At 46.2% G+C, this 18301-nt stretch overlaps 1 protein-coding gene across 1 annotated transcript in view; it reads left to right on the top strand.

Moving 5' to 3' along the window:
* The first annotated feature begins 7288 nt into the window (after nt 1-7288).
* Nucleotides 7289-18301, top strand: part of DPP6 (dipeptidyl peptidase like 6) — a 737431-nt gene continuing 726418 nt past the window's right edge. Inside the window, exon 1 of the mRNA XM_059729196.1 lies at nt 7289-7427. Coding sequence (XP_059585179.1) covers nt 7377-7427 — 51 coding nt within the window. The 5' untranslated portion in view covers nt 7289-7376. The remainder of the gene's footprint in view (nt 7428-18301) is intronic.

Here is an 18301-nt window from a genome sequence, read left to right as displayed (position 1 = left end):
CTCACAGTAGGAAGGACCTTTTTTGTGCACCTATCTTAGCTTGTTGTGGGAATTCCTTGTGCCCACTGCTCTTTGGTCCTAAACCCAAGGGTGGGCAATGGTCACTTCAGGAAGCTTTTATGACAATATAATGGTGTGGTTTTTTTAATTGGCTTATGGGATGCCCAGTGATCGCTCCAACCTATCGAAAGCATATAACAGCAGAACTGTCACTTCAGAGTCTTGGAAGAAGTGAGAAATAAGTCATCCTCCTGCACTTACTCTGTCATGCCCAAATTATGAAAAAGTTCAAAGCCAATTGAACTTTTTGAACAATCCCGACTGCAATTGGTATACCAGTCCAGTGTGGTTAGGGCAATGGCAAACAAGGCAGTAATGTGGCTAACATCACATCCAGCTATCTTGGGCTGAAGAAATCAAAGGGACAAAGTAGCCACTTACACCCGGGGCAGCCTTTGGTATGAATCTGGAAGGATCAAACTCATTCCTTTGGATTCCCCCTCTGTAGCAAGATGCTTTCGTTGCTCTACCACCATGCCTCAAGGTATGGTGCATGATATGCCTGTGATAAATATCAGAAAAGCTATAACCTAAAACTTGGCACCTCTTTGAGTATGATAGATACAATGAAAGGGATATGAAACTGGTCTTCAGTAAAGAATATTTTCAAATAGTCTTGGACGATAACACAGGTGGCTATGTCTCATGTCAACTGTTTTATCTATCACCTTCCTAAATTCACTAAGTAGCCTCCTGGCTCTATGGTAAGGTGTTATGGCCAATAAAAAAGGAGATTGCTCAGACAGTCCTCCAAGAGAAGCAGGCAGTGTTTTCCAATCTTATGGGTCATAAACCTTCAGTGACAGGCCATTGACTCATTTCTGAAAACTTTCTATCTGCACTGAGAGGGGAAAGGGGCAAAATCCATTAAATGGGTAACGAGCATGTAAGTGCATGTACCTCGGAGAGGTGTGCTCCACGCCGGACACGGCGTGGATTGCAGCAGCAGAGGTTTGTCCCTTCTAAGGCACTATAGGGAGCAGTGAATTTTATCCCTCTGGGGAAACCAGACTAAGGGCAAATGAAAACCTGCCTCAGGGGGGACATCTTGGAACAGGGAAGTCCTGGGTAAGAGGCTTGCAAACAAAAGGATTTGTCATCAGCAAGGCTGTGAAAAATCCCAGCCTCTTGATTTGCTAGGAGGGCTCCTTAAAGAGCTCTTTCTCACACCTGGAGGGAAGGGAGAGAGAAGGGCATGTGCTGGAAGACGGCAGAGGGAGCCGCGCAGCAATGGATCCACCCCCGTTGGCTGGCTGGAGCTTGCGAGGGGACCTCCAGAGGACCAGGGAGCACTCATCCCACAAGAACCAAGCCGGGGCTCCAGGATGTGACAGGCTGAGTCCCACAGGCACACCTTCTCCAAGGATCCCCCGAGCCCTGTGCGGGATGAGAGGGAAGGAGACACTGGAGGGAGTTAGTCCCGGGTCGCCTTTGGCCTGAGCGGAAGGGGATCCTGAGTGTCACACAAGGAAGCTGTGTGATGGAGGAAACCCTAGGAGGGGTGAGCGAAGGGCTATAGGAAGACCAAGAAGGGTTGGAAAGTGCAGCCCTTGTGTTGCTTCATCCTGTGTTGGCCTTTGAGTTTCGGTTTGTATCAGGGGTGGGACAGCCCTGTCTGAGGGTATTGGAAGCTAGAGTCAGCTACCAGACGAGCCAGAGGGCACGGCATCCTCTAACGGCTGCTGCTTGAAAACTAGGGGTGTCCAAAGTGGGCCCCATTCGATTCGGATTCAGCCCAAATCAGGGACAGTGATTTGATTAATTGATTCGGATCACTGTTCCTGATTGGATTCGGCCAAATCTGAATCTGAAGATTCGATGCTGATTCAGAGAATCAGCAATTCGGACATAGACACAGCTTTAAATATTTTTTCTACGTACCTCAAGGTACCAGCGCGGCTTGTGAATGCTGCGATGCTGGGGCACATGGAGCATCCCACAGGAGTGTGGGGGGGCCCTCCACATGCTCGGTGGTGAACCCAGAAGCGGACCAGAAGTGCTTCACGCCATGTGCCCCAGTATCCATAGATTTCATAGACATTAGGGGCTGGAAGGGACCTCATGAGATCATTGGGTCCAGCCCCCCCACCATAGGTGGGAAGTCAGCTGGGATCAAGTGACCCCAGCAAGAGAAAAGTACGACTCTACCAGGACCCTTTGAATCCCTTCACTCTCTAGAAGTCCAACGTGCTACCCATTGCGCCACGGAGCCACCTACTACCTAGATCCACTTGCTACCTAGAGGTATGTAGAAAAAACATTTAGAGCTGTGAATCTTTCCAAATCTCTCCGACTCGATTCAGGTTCTGATTTGATTCGGAGAGATTAAAGGGTCCTCTGATTCAATTTGGATTTGGAGATTCAGCCACCGAAGCTTCGCACAGCCCTATTGAAAACCCAGCTGAAAATGAGGTTGTGTGCACTAAGTCCGGCAGACCCCGAGCTGCACCCCCTGCTGAGCACTAGACAGACTGCAAAAGGCATTTTATTGTCACCCTGATGCATAGCAGTATTAAGTCAAAGTACCCATGTATTTGAAGTGCTGTGTTTAATACAAATATATATATATTTGTGTGTATGTATTAAAGTATATATATATCAGTTTGTATTGTGTCTTGCACTGGATGAAGACAACTCAGAGTACTCTGCTGCTCAGGTGCTACCAATTCTTCGGTGGACTGGGAGAAAGACCAAGGCCATTGGTACCCCAGGGATCTGAATTTGGCAGTAGGCCTGCACCTAGCACGGCAGACCAGGGTTACAAATGAATGCCACAAAGACAGAAATTTCTGCTTTGCAAATGATTTGCATTTCCTTGCCTACCATTCCTGTTCCATCACCTTGTATGTCATTGGAAAATCAATCCTGGCATGACATGGAAGAGCGTACTTCATCCCACCTGCAACATTTGGAATCAGTGTAGTGTAATGAGAACAGGATTTGTGCAGGAATGGAAAAAGCAGCAATGGAATAATGCTGGTTTGATGAGCCAGGAGTGGTCTGTTTGGATAAAATAAATTTAAAAAACCCCAACTCATTTATATCAAAAGTGAAACTAAGTGTTTTGCTGCCAGTCTCTACTTGAAACAAAACTCTTAATCAAAGCAATTGCTCCAGTAATGCCAAAGCCACATAAATTAGAGATTAAATAAAAGAAGCAGACAAAACCAATAACTGCATTATGACAGATCCTGAAAAAAAGAGCTGCTGGAGTTCAATATATAGTAAGTGATTCTGTTGGTGTATAAAGTCATTCAGGAGGCAAATGGGACCTGCTAACTGTGAAGCATATAACAAATATTCTGCCTTCATACATAATTAAAATACCTGAGGGTAGAATACTCCAATGGAATAGACAAAGCCTGATAAAAACTGAAAAAAGAAGTAAAGAGAGCAGGAGGCAAGATCTGGGAAAGTCAAGTGAAAACTTTGAATTCAAGATGAACAACAGATGTCACCTGTAGGCACCTACCAAAGTAAAACAAGGGAGCAAATGAAAGTTGTCAAATCAAAGGGGAAGATTTTTGCAAGTTCTTCCCAGAAGAGCAGGGCAGACAGGTGGGTGTTTGCCAACCATCACAAGCCTTTGATTCTGGTTGGAGGATTCCCCAGGAAAGACCATAGGACTAGAAAGAGCCTCTAGAGTAATTGTATCCGGTCTCCTGCATTTGCAGGCAACCATTTGTTCAAGGAGTACACACAAACACCCTCTCTGACCTTTCTCTCAAGCCATAGCTACAATGCACCCTATGAAAAAAACCCCAAACTACAACACACCACAAGTAAAGGGTAGGGGCAGCACGTGCTGCTATGCCTTGCCACTGCAATAACTGGAAGTTTCTTAAGTCTCCGAGTGTCTCAGGTGGGTTTGATCTTTTACATGGGACTTTTAATAGGACACACTCTTTGAGTCTCAAATCCTACCTGAGAGGCTTTATTTGAGTTTCTTTCAGCAAGCTGTGAAAGAAGCTGTGGTTTAGAAAACACACTAAGGCATGCATAGTCAGTACGAGAAGATTGTGGGTCTTTGTTCCAACCTCCCATTGACTAGTCCATGTGAAAGGGTCACATGTTTCCTACAAGCTGGAGAGGCTGGTGCTTTTAGTTGAGATACTCCAGAGTTCAAACCCCTCTGCAAGCTGAGTTATAAAGAGATGGCTAAAACAAGGGGGTGTAGAAGGGAATGCAGCTCCTCCTCTGTTAATGTGGTCTGGGCAGATTGTGCTCTCTGTTCTCCTTGGCTGTTGCAATGTGTTCACTCCTGGACACCACTTCCCATCCTCCCATGGCCTCATCCCACAGGGCGCCAGGGCCAGTCTCCATGGACCCCCCTGCTCTCTGTCCAGTGCCCCTCGGGCAGGGCAGACAGGCCAGGGTGCCTGGGCAGCAGGGCCAGGTCCAGTGGCGGCAGTGGAGACACTGGTGCAGCAGTCCAGCAGAGTGAGCCACTGCCACAGGGGCTGCTGAGAAGCTGGGACCCGCCCCTGCATCACCCCTGCCCTGCTGTGCACCCAGGGACAGTGGGACTAACCGCACACACCATGGCCCGGGCTGCCCCTGCGCCTGAACTGGCTGGGGCTGAGGGACCGGCCGCAGGCTGGATAGAATCCCTTGGGCTGCATCTGGCCTGCGGACTGGGTTTTGCCCACCCCTGCTCTATCTTTAAAGTCCTTCCCTCACAAAATAATCAGCCCATTCACTGATTTCTGTCTCTCTGGATCTCTTTCATTGTTGTTCCTTTGAGCAATACTTACCAGCACCAGCAAATGCCATCAAAACAAATTCAGTGGACTTCCCACAAGTAGGGACCTACCCAAATCGAGGAGGTAGGTTGCTGATTTCATGGGCAGATAATGTGTGTGTGTGCGCAGAGGGGCAGCCACCATTTTCCCGGGTCAGGACCCCCACACCTCTGGGTGGCCCCACTCTTTTCTGCTGATTGGTTGACAGGGCTGTCCATCATATGGCCCCACCCCTCCACTGATTGGCCAAGAGGGTTAGCTGTCATGTGGCTCCACCCCTTGCCAGTGATTGGTGGGGAGGGGTGAGGTCACATGACAGGCAGCCTTCTCAGCCAGCCAGTGGCAAGGGGAGGAGTGGCCACCATGCTGTGCTGGCAGCTCCTCTTCCCCCCAGCAGGTGGGCCACAGTGGCCATGAGGACTGCTGGCTCCTTCTGGGGAGCATTTTAATTTTTTTTCCCCCCATTATTTTATGGACAATGCCCATTTTTACGATTTCCGTGAAATTGTGAATTGAATAGGTCCCTACCCGTTAGATGCAACTTGTTCTTTCTAGGTAGACTCCTGCCTGAGTAGTTTGTATCAGTTGCATCCTGCTCCTGACAACCTCACGGGGCAAATGAAGTGGGGTAAAGAGAGGACAGAATAGGAGTCCTTGTTCAGAAAAGGATTTCTGAAATATGACATTTCTTTGCAATGTGCAGACTCCTGTCACCAAGAGGCTCAATGGCAGGGGCTGGCAGCTAGAGAGCTGATGCATGGTGCAGGAGCACAGCCCCATGGGTGAGGTTACACGTTTCACTTGGACCGGACTCAGTGTGTGGGATGTGAAGCGGTGTTAAAGCTGGAGCGCGCTGTGAGCAGTCGCACATTAAGGGTTAATACCATTTCTTGCTGCAGGGTCTGACCTGGGGCTAGAGGGCTGGTCAACAAGGGTGTGGCTAAGAGTGAGGACGGCTGGGCTCTATCCCTGCTCTGGGTGGGGCTGGGAGCAATGCATCCTGGGATGCAGGAGGACTGACTGCACATTGCTGGTTTTCTCTCTGTGGAGCAGACGGAAGTTGCCCTAACAGGAGCTAGGCAGCAGGGCCCAGAATTGACCCTCGCCTGAAGTTGCATAACTTTGAGGCTTTGGAGTTCCAGTTGAAGCGGGATAGAAACCAGCTCTAGAGTCATTACGGGATTTCAAGCACTAACTCTTTTTAGCCAGATTGTCCTTTTTGAGGTGTGAATTCCCTTGCCACCATGGCCCCTCTAAATTTACTGCACACTCAGGGCTGGACACAGGACAACCAGACTGTCCCCTGTGATGGCCACCCTACCCAGGGCCTGGATAGAAAGGGGGCTGAAAATGGCAATTTTTGGATTATTATCATTCTCTCTGGTGAAACAGGGCCTGATACTAAAAGTTTACCCAGGGCTGCTAGGAGTCTAGGTACGGTGCTGTGTGCCATGAACCAGTTAAGTATGTGATCTAGGTAACAGGGTTGGGTTTTTTTGTTTGGGTTTTTTAAAATATAATTTGTATCTGAGGCCAAATTAGCCGAAACTAAGTCCAAATTCAAGAGTCCAGAACCATAACTGGCCCTACTATTGGCAAACATCCTCCACCTGCACCCGGGGCTTGAGATGTTTCCAAAACCTTTGGCAGGCGTCCTACTTGCAGGCTCAAGCCCCCGAGTTTTGCTTGCCCTTTGCCATGAGGCCCTCGGAGCAAGCTAGGGAGGAGACTCCCATTTCCATAAACTGGGTTTAAAGCCACTGCACCTCAGCAGGTACCGAACCACGCCGGAAGAGCGGTTCTCCTGTGAGGCGGTTTAGGAAAGCTGCCTTCTTGGACCCGGATATTTCCCTTGCCAGGTTAAAAGGACACGACCCTTGATCCGAGCCTTCAAGAGCTTGAGAAGGTGACAGGGGACCAGCTTTGCCCTGAGTGCTGTAATTTCACGTGTGTCTCGCTAGCTTTAGGGACAAGGTAGGTTTGACCCCCCAGGGTCACACACACACACACACACACACACACACACACACACACACACGCTGGAAGCAAGAAGGGAAAAGCCATGCTGGGCTTGAGGCCTCCCCTCTCCCCTGCCACAGGGCTGGCCCTGGCTCCCCAGCGGGGACCTGCCGGGCAGCGCGGGGGAGACAGCCACAGAAACAGCGCCCAGTCCAGCACAGCCGGGGTGGGGGGCGGCGCGGGGATGCTCCCCAGCCCCTGCCTTGCAACCCGCGCTGCCGGGGCGGGAGCTCGCCTCCTTGAAACAGAAACAGACACTTCCGTGCCTAAAAACAATAACTCAAGTAATAAGACGGCCTCTCTCCTATTTCAAGAGCTGGGAGGAAATACATAAATTTAATATAAATAAATAAATAAAACAAAATAAAATAAATAACTCCTTCCCCCCCCGCCCCCCTTTCCCGAAAAAAAAAAAAAAAAAAAAGCAGCCGCGCCAGCCCCGGAGCCGCGGCGCCCAGCGCGCCCGCGCCCGCCCGCCCGCGCGCCGCCAAAGTGCGGGAGCCGGCGGGGAAGTAAGTGTGCAGGACACGGCCCCGCGCGGGCGCACGCGGCAGCATGAAGGAAAAGGCAATGATCAAAACCGCGAAAATGCAGGGCAACATGATGGTAAGTGGCCGCAGCCGCAGCCCCGGCCCCGGCCCCGGCCCCAGCCCCGCGGCTCGTGCCTGCCCCGGCCCCGCGTGCGGCCCCCGGGAGGGGCCGGGGCCGGGGCTGGCGGGCGCTGCCCCGGGGCCGGGCCGGGCCGGGCTGGGCGCGCGGCGCCCGCAACTTTGCGAAGTCGGTGCCCGGAGCCGGGGGGGCCGCGGCCGCCTCCCGCCGCCGGAGCAGCCCCGCGGGGAAGGGGCCGGCCGCTCTCCCGGAGGAAGCAAGCGCTGGTTGCCATCTTGTGCTGATGGAGCCGGCTCGGGCTGGAGCCGGTGGCGGGGAGCGAGAAGCGGGGCTTCCTTGCCTCCCCCCCCCGGTTTCGGGCAGGCAGCGCCCCCAGCCCCACCACACCACACCACACCGCGCCCGAGCCGCAGGGCCGCCGGCGGGGGAGGGTCGCTGCTGCGCTGTGGCGGGGTCGGCTCCGAGCAAGGGCTGGAGGGGACGTGATGGCTTGAAAGTCTTGGCTTTCACAGAAGAAGCGAGGGGGGTGGAGGGCGGGCAAAAGCGACTTATTTTTTTTATTGTTTTTTTTTAAATCGCCTTTCAAAGGGCACCTGTTGGTGGGTTTTTTCCACCCCCCCGGAGATCTGCATATTGCAACCTCGGCTCCTAAGGAAACGCTAGTATTTCGCGGGAGGAAGGTGCCCCCTCCTCTCCTGACACGGGTGCCCGAAGTCGTCTTCATCCAAATGACTCAGTGTCTTTTTCAGAGGAAATGCCTCCTATTCCAGCACGAGGCCGGTGCTTTTTCTAGCCTGACTTTTTCCCCAGGAAGGTGCAGTGTTATGTGACTTGTGAATTCAACTAAGGGAACTGGGCAGGAACTTCTGCAAACATTTTTTTGTTTTCCCACCAGGCTGTTGCATGAAAGGGGATGGCACCCCCCCCCCCCCTTTTTTTTTTATCACGCCCTTTAAATGTCTGGGAAAAAACTTGGCGCTCCAGCATAGGGAAAGCTGAATGTTTGGGGGGGGGTTTCTTCTTCTCTTTTTTCTTTTTTTCATATCTCCCCTGGTAAAGGCCATTTGTAGTCTTCCACTAGGCTGTTACCTACCGCTAAAAAAAGATAATGAACCACCTGAGATGATGCTATGTGATTAAAGTACAGGATTAGCCTAATTTACATACACAATGTCAGGGAATTCATGAAAACTTACAACACATGATCCTGCCTGGTCTCTGCAGTCAGGAAGTAATTGGAGGGAAGGGATCCCACAGCTCAGCTACTACTCATTTCAGTGCTGGATCTTCTGGTAGGAAATGTTGTTATAATTTGTGCATGTGGCAAAATGGGGGAAACGTATACACGCCTGTGCTCAGACAAGGAAGCCTGGAATGACAGGTCTAAACACAGAGCCAGGCTTTAAGCAGGAGCCCTCGCCACAATCACATCCAGCTCCTAAAGAAAACACTGGGAGTTTTGCCACTGATTTTTAATGAGAGCAGGATCAGGCCCATGATGCTAAGTCCCAGCCGTAACATTTTGTGTGTGTCTCAAGTCCGTTCCCCGAGTTAAATGCCAGGTTTGATCTTGGTTTGGAAAGTGCGACTTTCAAACTGAATGTTGACAGTAAGATTTTAAGGGAAGGAAACTGTTACATTGTCATGGGTGATTTAGCTTCATACTCCTCAGCTTTTAGGGATTGTGTTAGTTAGGAGAGCATCTTTTTGCTTGATTTGACCACAGAAACCTGTGATTTGTTGTGTGACAGCTGGTTCTGCAGCTTATTTAAAGGGTTTATTTTTAATTTGATTGACACTCAGAATATGGGGCTGGACCTGATGATCTTACTGGTCCCTTCCAGCCCTCGTTTCTAATGTCTATGAAATATTCTCGCTAGCAAATAATAGACAGCGCTTAGCTTTCCTCAAAGTAACAGGCAACGGGTCCAATTCTGAAATAGGGCAGAAACTCCCATCGGGCTTCAGTGAAACTTCTTGCAGTTTCCAGCTCTGTCAGTCTTGATCTTAAACCATTTGTCTGTGGTTGTTGGTTTTTTTTTTAAGATATGCAATTTTCACTACTTTTGTTTTTCATTTTACCTATGCATCAATTCTGTTAGGAGGAAAAAATAGTCTTGGATTATTCTTATTAAAGCCTTACGTTTAAGAGTCCTCTAGTGAATAATTCACAGGGCAGTATCCTTTAAAACACTAGCATCTTGGTGTGTGCGCACATGTCTGTGTGTGCGGTAGCTGAAGCGACTCTCATCATGTTACAGTCCATATTGTAGGAATTATCCAGTAGACTTGAAAAGGCTGATGAAAATTCAAAGCCAGCCATGGTTTTTATGTTTCTTGTTTGGCAGTTTTAACTGTTGCTTAAAATCCTGACAAGCTGCTAAGTACATATTGATTTTGTTCCCCTTCTCTTTAAAAATCTTTTTTAAAATGAGCCGTTTTAGCCTTAAAATGATCCAACAGCATGCAACAATCCTGGCAACAGTCCTAGTCTCTTGTCTCACAATGGACCCTCTGAGTGGGGGGGATAGCTCATAAAATCGCTGCCTTTATAAGATCCTTAATATCTCATGAAACCAGCAAATGAGAAGTTCTTATGAATCAGAGGGAAAGTATTTGTATGCCTGCAACAATATTTCACTGGTGGTTGTTTGTGTACATTATCTGGAAAAGTAACAATTTTTATTTTACTGTGCTATTTCCCCTTCATCATTTGAGTGGGGGAAATATCGTTTATGGGAGGAGAGTTTACAGCATTTACAATGGAGCTTCTTTTAATCTGGGGTGTGTGAATGCGCTGGGAGGTGAGCTACCCTCTGCAATTTGTCTGAATGCATTTAGCGGCTTTCCACAAGCTTGTCTTTTTCAAATTAATATATGGTGACAGGGTTTGAATGACACACATTGGGCAAACATTTATCTAGTCTTTATCTTACATAAAATTAGTTCCTAATTTCATTAAGAACTTTATGTCTTCCTATTCTCCTCCATTTGAGCCAAGTTGAGCGAACAGGGAAGATTTCCCAACGTATATGTGCTTTATCTGCTGACTTCACAGCTGACTTTCCTGACACATGCAGACTTTGGTATATATTTGCATGTGAAAAAGCCCAATGCTGTACATTTTAGGGGAAGATAGTCAAGTCAGTAAGACTCGCAGTGCCAAATTCAGCTTTCACTCACAAACCTAATGGGCCAAATTCACAGCAGGGAGAGTTGCACTGAAGTCAGTAGAGCTGAACCAATTTTGGCCAGCTGTGAACTTGGCCCATATGGTTCATTGAAGGAATGGATCTAGGGAAGTTGCATATGAGTAACTAAGGACAGAATTTAGCTGACTGTATGTAATAGGCATTTATAGCTGGTTTTGTTCTTAGTCATTTTATTATTCAAGGGAGCGGTGAAAAGAGCATGCACATCAATGCAGCCAGTTAGAGTCTCTGTGAGCAACTGCATCATGCCGCTGTCCAAAACCTGTTCTGAATTCAAGTGCCGGCTGGAGTACTGTGTTGTCTGTATCTAGAAAGTATCTAGACACATCATAGGCTAATGCATAACTTCCTGTGTTATAAAATTGTGCCGAACAGATGAACTGCCTTATGTCCCTACTCTGTACAAAAGCTGTTACAGGGAACTGGATAGAGGGGCATCTATGAAGTCTTTCCTGGCAGGTCAAATCCACACTGTTAGCTGTGAACCAAAATTGTTGCTGTTTGGATGTAAGACTAAGTTTAGTGGCAAGTGTCCATCCCATGGGAACTCAGCTGATATCTTTGTTTAATGCCTCTGAGAGACCAAAGTTTGGAAGAACATGGGGGCTGAGCTCCTCTTCTTATCCTTGGAAAGGGGTCTTTTCCTGTCAGATTGCAGGCACGTTGGTGTGGCAGAATTGAGGAGCTTACATTGCCACTGCCACGGCTATTCTGTTTTTCTCTCTCTAGTGCTCTCAGTCTGGCCCCTGTCAGGAGCAGTAGATTCATTCCAAAAAATAAAAAGGTGTGTTGTAATTTCCTTTATTCAGTATATTTATTGACAGATTCATTGCTTGGAGAAATGAATCATATCAGGCTCAAACTTGGATTGTTGTTAGCTGTCTTCCACTGATGTGGTTGAATCCATCCACAAACTAGCTGGTGTATCTGGAAGCACATGGTGAAATCGCCCATGCAGGACTCTCCTGAGCTCTTGGCTTCCCCTTCTCTTAGCCCCACATGGCACTTGATCTGAACATTCAGTACTTAGCTCAAACTTGCAGTTTCAAATTTGTGATCGTTGTCATCTTGGCTGACATACCAGGCATCGATGAAGAAAGTCCAGAGAGGAGAACACAAGTCTCTACAACTACAATTCCAGGCTGTGTTTCTGCAGTTTAACAGATTGGTGTCTGCTTCTGATTCAGGCATGGAGAAGACATGCAGCACTCCTGGCTACTTGCTTACACTCTGCCATTATATCTCCCAGAATGTGCCGTGCCCTAGGAAGAGCCAAATATTGCCACTCGCAGGATGTAATGGCCCATGAGAAATGCTGCAAGACTTGCTAGGCCTGTTCTTATGTAATCCTACAGGTAGGTGGAAATCAGGACCCTGACTCACCTGGGAAGAGGTGTCAGGAGAAGAGAACTCTGTGAGGATCCCCACGTGGCAGCCCCCCCCATACCGTTTCATGGGAAGGGGAGGCAGGTTCTGCCGCTTAATTTCTGACATGGGTCCTAACCACTTATCCTGCCAGTCCAGTGGAAACTACAGGTGAGACCTTGACCAGATGCCTCCTCAGCAGTGTTGGTCTCCACTGCCTCCTCTTTCTTCCCAGTACCTGGCAGTGTGCAAGATTATGGTATGCCACCAAAGAGCAACATTGTGGGGAGGAGCCCAGCTCTCTGCCTAACAACTAGAAGGGTGGAAGGACTGAGAAATCCTGGCATGGTATTTTCTACCAGAAATCAATTCCAAGCCTCTGTCTTCTATATTGACCTTAGATGAGCAATGTCTGATAAATACGAGTGCTCCTGCCTTTCCATGACTAGGAGGAGGCTTCCATCTGCCCTTCTTACTTCATCTGTTTAGTCTTTTGATTATCCAGTTAGTCCTTCCCCGATTTCTTTTTCTGGGTCTTCCTTTCCTGAGGATAGATTCAGGTCCTGCTTCTGCTCTTCAAAGCTTTTCTACACAGCAGTAGGAGAGAGATGAACGTGACTCTCAGTGATTTGAATGCTACCTACTCTGGGAGCCTCAGCGAAGCTCTGAACAGCAGCAGAGACCACAGAGCTGACTGGCTTGCTGCAGTCAGGAAGACCGTATTGCAGAGCTCCTCAGTCGGAGGGTGCCTTCACTAATGACATTGAAGAAGGTAATACAAATAAAATCAAAACCTAAATCCTACAGAAATCAATGACATAGTCTTCCTAGCCCCTTTCTTGTCAGGGAGAAGTCCCTACTTTTTGCTGCTGAATGCATTTGTCAAGTGATATTATGCACTATGTGTACCATCAAAGGGCAGGCTGGAGGGCAGCATTCTGATTTGAGTATTTTACACTCACTTTGCATTGGTGTAAGTGCCTTTACAAAGGGAAGGGCAATAGAGAAAACAACAGGCTGGGAGAAAATTTCTCATTGTAGATAGTTTTTTAGTCGAACAGACAGGCAGAATTCAACCTGGTGGGTAAAGGCAGAAACAAGACCATTTCAGACTAGAAATGAGGCGCGCAGTTTTAATGGTGGAAGGAAGTAACCAATGAAACAATTTACCTATAATATAGTAGATTTCTTATCACTTGAAGTCCTTAGAGAATGACTGACTGTCAAAAGAGTTGTGTGCTAGCACATGGTGAAGTTGTACAGTTGGTGTATACAAAAGGCCAGTCTACATGCTCATACTGATACCTCTGGGTTTAAATCTCTTAATCTAAACAGTTTGATAGCATCAGAAGCACAGTATATGCATAAACATGTTCAGTCTCCTGGCCTTCTGGGCTATAGTTTTTCTATATGTTTGAATTGATACACTGTGGTTCAGGTGGGATTAACAAGCCAAGCCTATTTATTTAATAGTCTTATGTACAATGAATCTTGTATAATCCGCTGATGTACAGTGTTATCGCTTAGTAAAAAAGGCATTCCATCAACATGCAGCACTACCTCTGGCACGTTCGCCTGATGTTTACATGGTGTTCATTTAATAAAGCAAGGCGATGGCTGGAAGTGAAGTGGTACAGCTATATCAAGCTTGTAGAACAAAACCTATAATCACAAGGGCACTAATGGTGATAGTGTGTTGAAAATGCCAAGTTCCTGTGTCAGCCAAGTGGGATGGCTCTATGGACACTGTTGCTCTGTCACCCATTTAGGATATGTCAGTACTACAGTCATGTGAACTTGCAGGGACAGTGATCACATGCAATGCATGAATGCTTTCTTTTTCTTTGCAATAATTAAGATACTGCCCTTGAGAGAGTTTTGTTGGTTGTATCTTTCAAGTCCTGGCAATTTGTGAAGCAATTATCCCATAATATTAAGCAATGTTGAATCACATCAGGGGTCAGAGGTTTGTCTTGCAGGTAATTTCCAAATTCTAGGCACCATATTACGCGATCTGTCTGTCTGCTTGTTCATACCCTCCTCACTGCGACGTTTGCAGGTGGGATGGAACTGAACTGGAAGACCTGGTGTGGTTGCAAAATAGTGGCTTTTTGACCAGTGAGAGAAGCCACTGCAGTCTGGATCTCAGTTCAACACATCCTTGGGGTTGCCATTGTGTATGGGTGCCTGGCATAGCAAAGCACTGTGCACCGAATCATTAAGAAAAGGGTTTTAACTTAATGCCAATAAAGCCTTATTATTTGATGGTTGTTTCAAGTGAGTTAATTCACCAAAACATATTACAGAGAAAGAGACAGTGAATTCTCCTCTTCCCCCTGCCCCTCTTGCTAGTATGTGTTTTAGGGGTTTTTTCTAAACCTTCCTCAGAGTCATTCAGTGCTGGCTGCAGCTAAGACTTGGGATGAGACTGGGGTATACCAGTGCTTTCCTGGGACTTAAACCCAGACATTCCTGGCTAGAGGGGCTTGCTCCTTGGCTCAGGGTCAGACTGATCACCATATTTGGGGTCAGGAAAGACCCCATAGTCAAATTGGTATGGACTATTGAGGTTTTTGCATTCCTTTGGAGCAGGGGCATGGCCTTCTTCTTGGGATCTCTTAAGTCCATATTAAAACCCTTGACAGCAGCAGGTCTTTGGTCACTGTAGTCTCTCGCTTTATCTGTGGTAGGTTAGGGTGTTATGTCTTGCGTTGGATCAGTGTTGATTCTGTAATTTTGCTAAGAGGTTAGACAATGGATTTGTACAGGATGATCTAGATAGGGATGATGTTGCGTAGGGCAGGGGTTGGTCTCCAGATGACCTCTCAAGGTCCCTTCCAACCCTACTTCTCTGTAATTCTAAGCATACCTGAGTTTCTGATCCAATCTGTTTGAGTTTGTGATGTGAGAAAGTATCTGTATATGTGTATTTTCAGGGAAAAAATGAAAATACAAAGCTTACCTTTAAGTACAACAGAATTGTTTGGCTCCTGGCAGCTGAATTCCCAAAGAGCGGTGTTTTGCAGTAAACAGCATGGTCAGCGCTGTGTGAAAAATCTCTCATGTGCTAAATTAGGAGGTAATGCTAAGCAGAAGACTCTATCAGCTCAGGCACCCATTCAGCCAGCATGAGCACCTGCTTGGGTTGAATTCTTGTAACATTAGGATCCATTCATCCAGGAAAAACCTCCCTCTTGATCTCATTAAGAATCTTACCTGAGTAACTGGCATCGGACTTGAATCTAGAGACAGCCACACAAGTCAATAAGGACTTTTTAATGCCATATTTTCTCACAAACATCACATGCTGTTTTCCTTAAAGTCAGTTGCTGGAAATTGGGCTGCATGAGTTAAGCAAAGAAATGTGATCACATGAGCTTCTGCCCCAGGAACCTCTGCTGGGGAAAGGGAAGGTAACACTCTGTGTGCTCCACTGGGCGCTCTCTAGATGCTGGCTGTGGATTTTCTTTCTCCCAGGCTCATGCTGCAGAAGATGGCAGATGCTGCCGGCAGCCCACCTGGCTCAGGCTGGGAAGAAAAGAAGGGTCAGGTATTTTTGGCTTAGCCAGTAGTACCTGTGGTGTCTTGCAGCAGTGGGGTTAACAGAGCAGTGACAGTGTTTCGTTCTTCTGCCACTGCAGCTGCTGTTTTCCTTGGGAAATTCCAGACCTACCAGTATTTTTAAGGACAGATCTCTTTCTTTTTTTCCTCCATTCAATTTTCAAAAGCAACGTATGTATTTTACTTGAGAGGGCGTATTGTATGGGAGAAAATACAGTACTCAATTCTCCCAAAAAAGTATATGATGAGAGAGAAAATAAATAAACGATTAAAAACCAAGATCAAGAAAGTTCCAGCATGAAGCTCTGACCCTTCAGCTGACTATACGTGGTGATGTATATTTTTTGTGGTCAGTCTGAGGCCTGATTCTGCAAGGTGTTCATGTGCAGACCCACATCAATACCTCTGATTCTTCATAGAGTTTGCTGCATTCTTGCATCTTTGTTTATATGTGTCCTTATTGATGCAGAGGCTGATGATGTACGCTGGGGATGAAACAATCTAGGTTGAAATCTAGCACACTTTATTTAGTTCTCCTTTGGGACTGACTTTATTAAAAAATAGAGGAAAATTGAAATCATGGCTTGGCATGTTTACTCTACTATGAATATAGAATGATTTTTTCTATAATATATACTACAACTAACACATCCAAGAAATGAGTTTATATTGCTTTTTTTTTTCCTTGTGTCTAATTATGAGGATGTGAAAAATATGCTCATACTAATGTCTTCTCATCAAGATTTTAGGGCCCTGAAAGTACCTTTCACGGAGATCTAGTTTGTAAAGCAAATGATTATAATGCGAGACTATTACTATTCATGAGCTCTGAGTTTATTGATTCATAGAACAACCAGGTCTATGGTCCATATGAAGGGATGTTTGAAATGCTGGCAAGTGGAGCAGCAGTTCAGAAATGTTATGCATATCTTCATCTCAATTAGAAGAACACTTTCCTAATCTTCCCATTAGCATCCTTTGTCAATGTAGGAAACTCAGGATCGTACCTCTGTCACTTTTGTGTCATTGTATGGATATCACGTTGCAAAATACTATTTTAAATTTGTTCCAAATCTTGTTCCAGATTTGTTCCAATGAGTGTACTTTTTAAGATGCCCCTAGTATGTCCTTTTTGGAGTCAAATGTATAAGAGTCCAACAGTAGACTGCATTTGATATATTAATATCTTTTGGGATTTTCATACTGCTTTCATAGCTGTGTTTTGTCTTTATGAAGGGACTTCTTACTGTGTCAAGCCCCTAACACAACTTGGATGATAGTTGGGGGGAGGGGTCTTTGGATGGTGCCTACAGGCAAACAAATATTTAAATGTGACAACAAGTAAAACAAACCATCCACACTGGGGACATTCCCTATTACAGCCCATATCCGGTTAATATTAACTTTAGTATTAAGCATATGCTAGACAAATGTTTTGCTGAATTGGGACCCATGAAAAGACTCGATCACAGACACAGTGGTTTAACAGTTCCTTATTCATCTGTGTTAGAGTTTTATACTGGCATCCAGCACAGTTGTAGCCAAGTACCTTCCAGGTTAATTAGGTTGGCATAACAAGATCCCTCATGGACTTCCTGCAGCCTTCAGCTCTTCTGTGCTCTGTGGTCTAGGTCAGAAACTGTGCTTGAAGTAGGGTAATTTTTGAATTCGTAGTTAGTAATTGAAAATGAAATGGTGCAATATGTAGAGGTGAACATGCTCAAATTGAAATGGGATGGCATGTATTGTGAATACATAATAAATGTGAGTTCTGTTCCACATTGCCAGCGTGACTTGGGTGGGTTCCTCAAATGCTCCACCAAAGAGTGTTTACCCTACAAGGATACTAATATTCATGACAACACAATCATTAATGCACAGCTCTCAGCTTTAACTAGTCATGGCTATGTTTTAAGATTTCTCTAAGATTTTAAGCTGGCTATGAATAGATACTGCCAGTACATTTCATAAAGGGTAGTGTTCTTTGCAATGTTACCCAAAGTCCCGCTGTGGCTACAGAAATACTAAAAATTGAAATAATTCCAATTCTATGCAAGAAAACTGAGGCTGATGTTCTGAAATGAGGAGAATTAAGGAAAAAAGTATGTCAAGTCACGAGGAGACCCAGCCATGATGCAAGTAAAAGGAGAAAATGATTTCAGCGCAGATAGGCAAATGGCGTCGAAGTATGTATCTTGAAATTTAGCTGCAGAGTAAACACAGTCATAGCAGCGGGATTTAAAATGCTAAGAACAGTCGAGAGTAATTCATTCAAGTGTTTTGTTGTGTGAAAAAGGAAGTTAAGGAAAACACAAGTCAGGTATGTGTGAGAAATGTTGACCTGAGGAAAGGCACAAGGACATCAACTGAATGCTAGTGAGGAGGATGGGTGGAGGTCTGCTGGATTTCTTCTGCATATTACTTTTCTTGCCTACCTAGTTCTATCAAGTTTTTGACTTACAGTTTTTTAAATGCAGAGAGTGTCATATTTGAATTGCTTCAACTTCTCTTTAAGGATTTGATATCATTGCATGCACTGTGACCCTGGACCACTGTAATATAATACTGCTATGTCAAATGCAGCATTAAGAGACAATGTCATGATGACACTGTGACATTATGCCATATGCAGACATCTGTGCTAGACTGAGATCTGTGTTTCTGCTATCGTAAAGAAGGCACACCATGGATGGATATGACCAAGGAAAGGTAGAGCACTTGCTAATGTTAGGC

This window comes from Alligator mississippiensis, chromosome 5 (genome assembly GCF_030867095.1).
Source record: "Alligator mississippiensis isolate rAllMis1 chromosome 5, rAllMis1, whole genome shotgun sequence".
NCBI classification, from domain to species: domain Eukaryota; kingdom Metazoa; phylum Chordata; order Crocodylia; family Alligatoridae; genus Alligator; species Alligator mississippiensis.
This window is presented reverse-complemented; position numbering and strand designations above follow the sequence as displayed.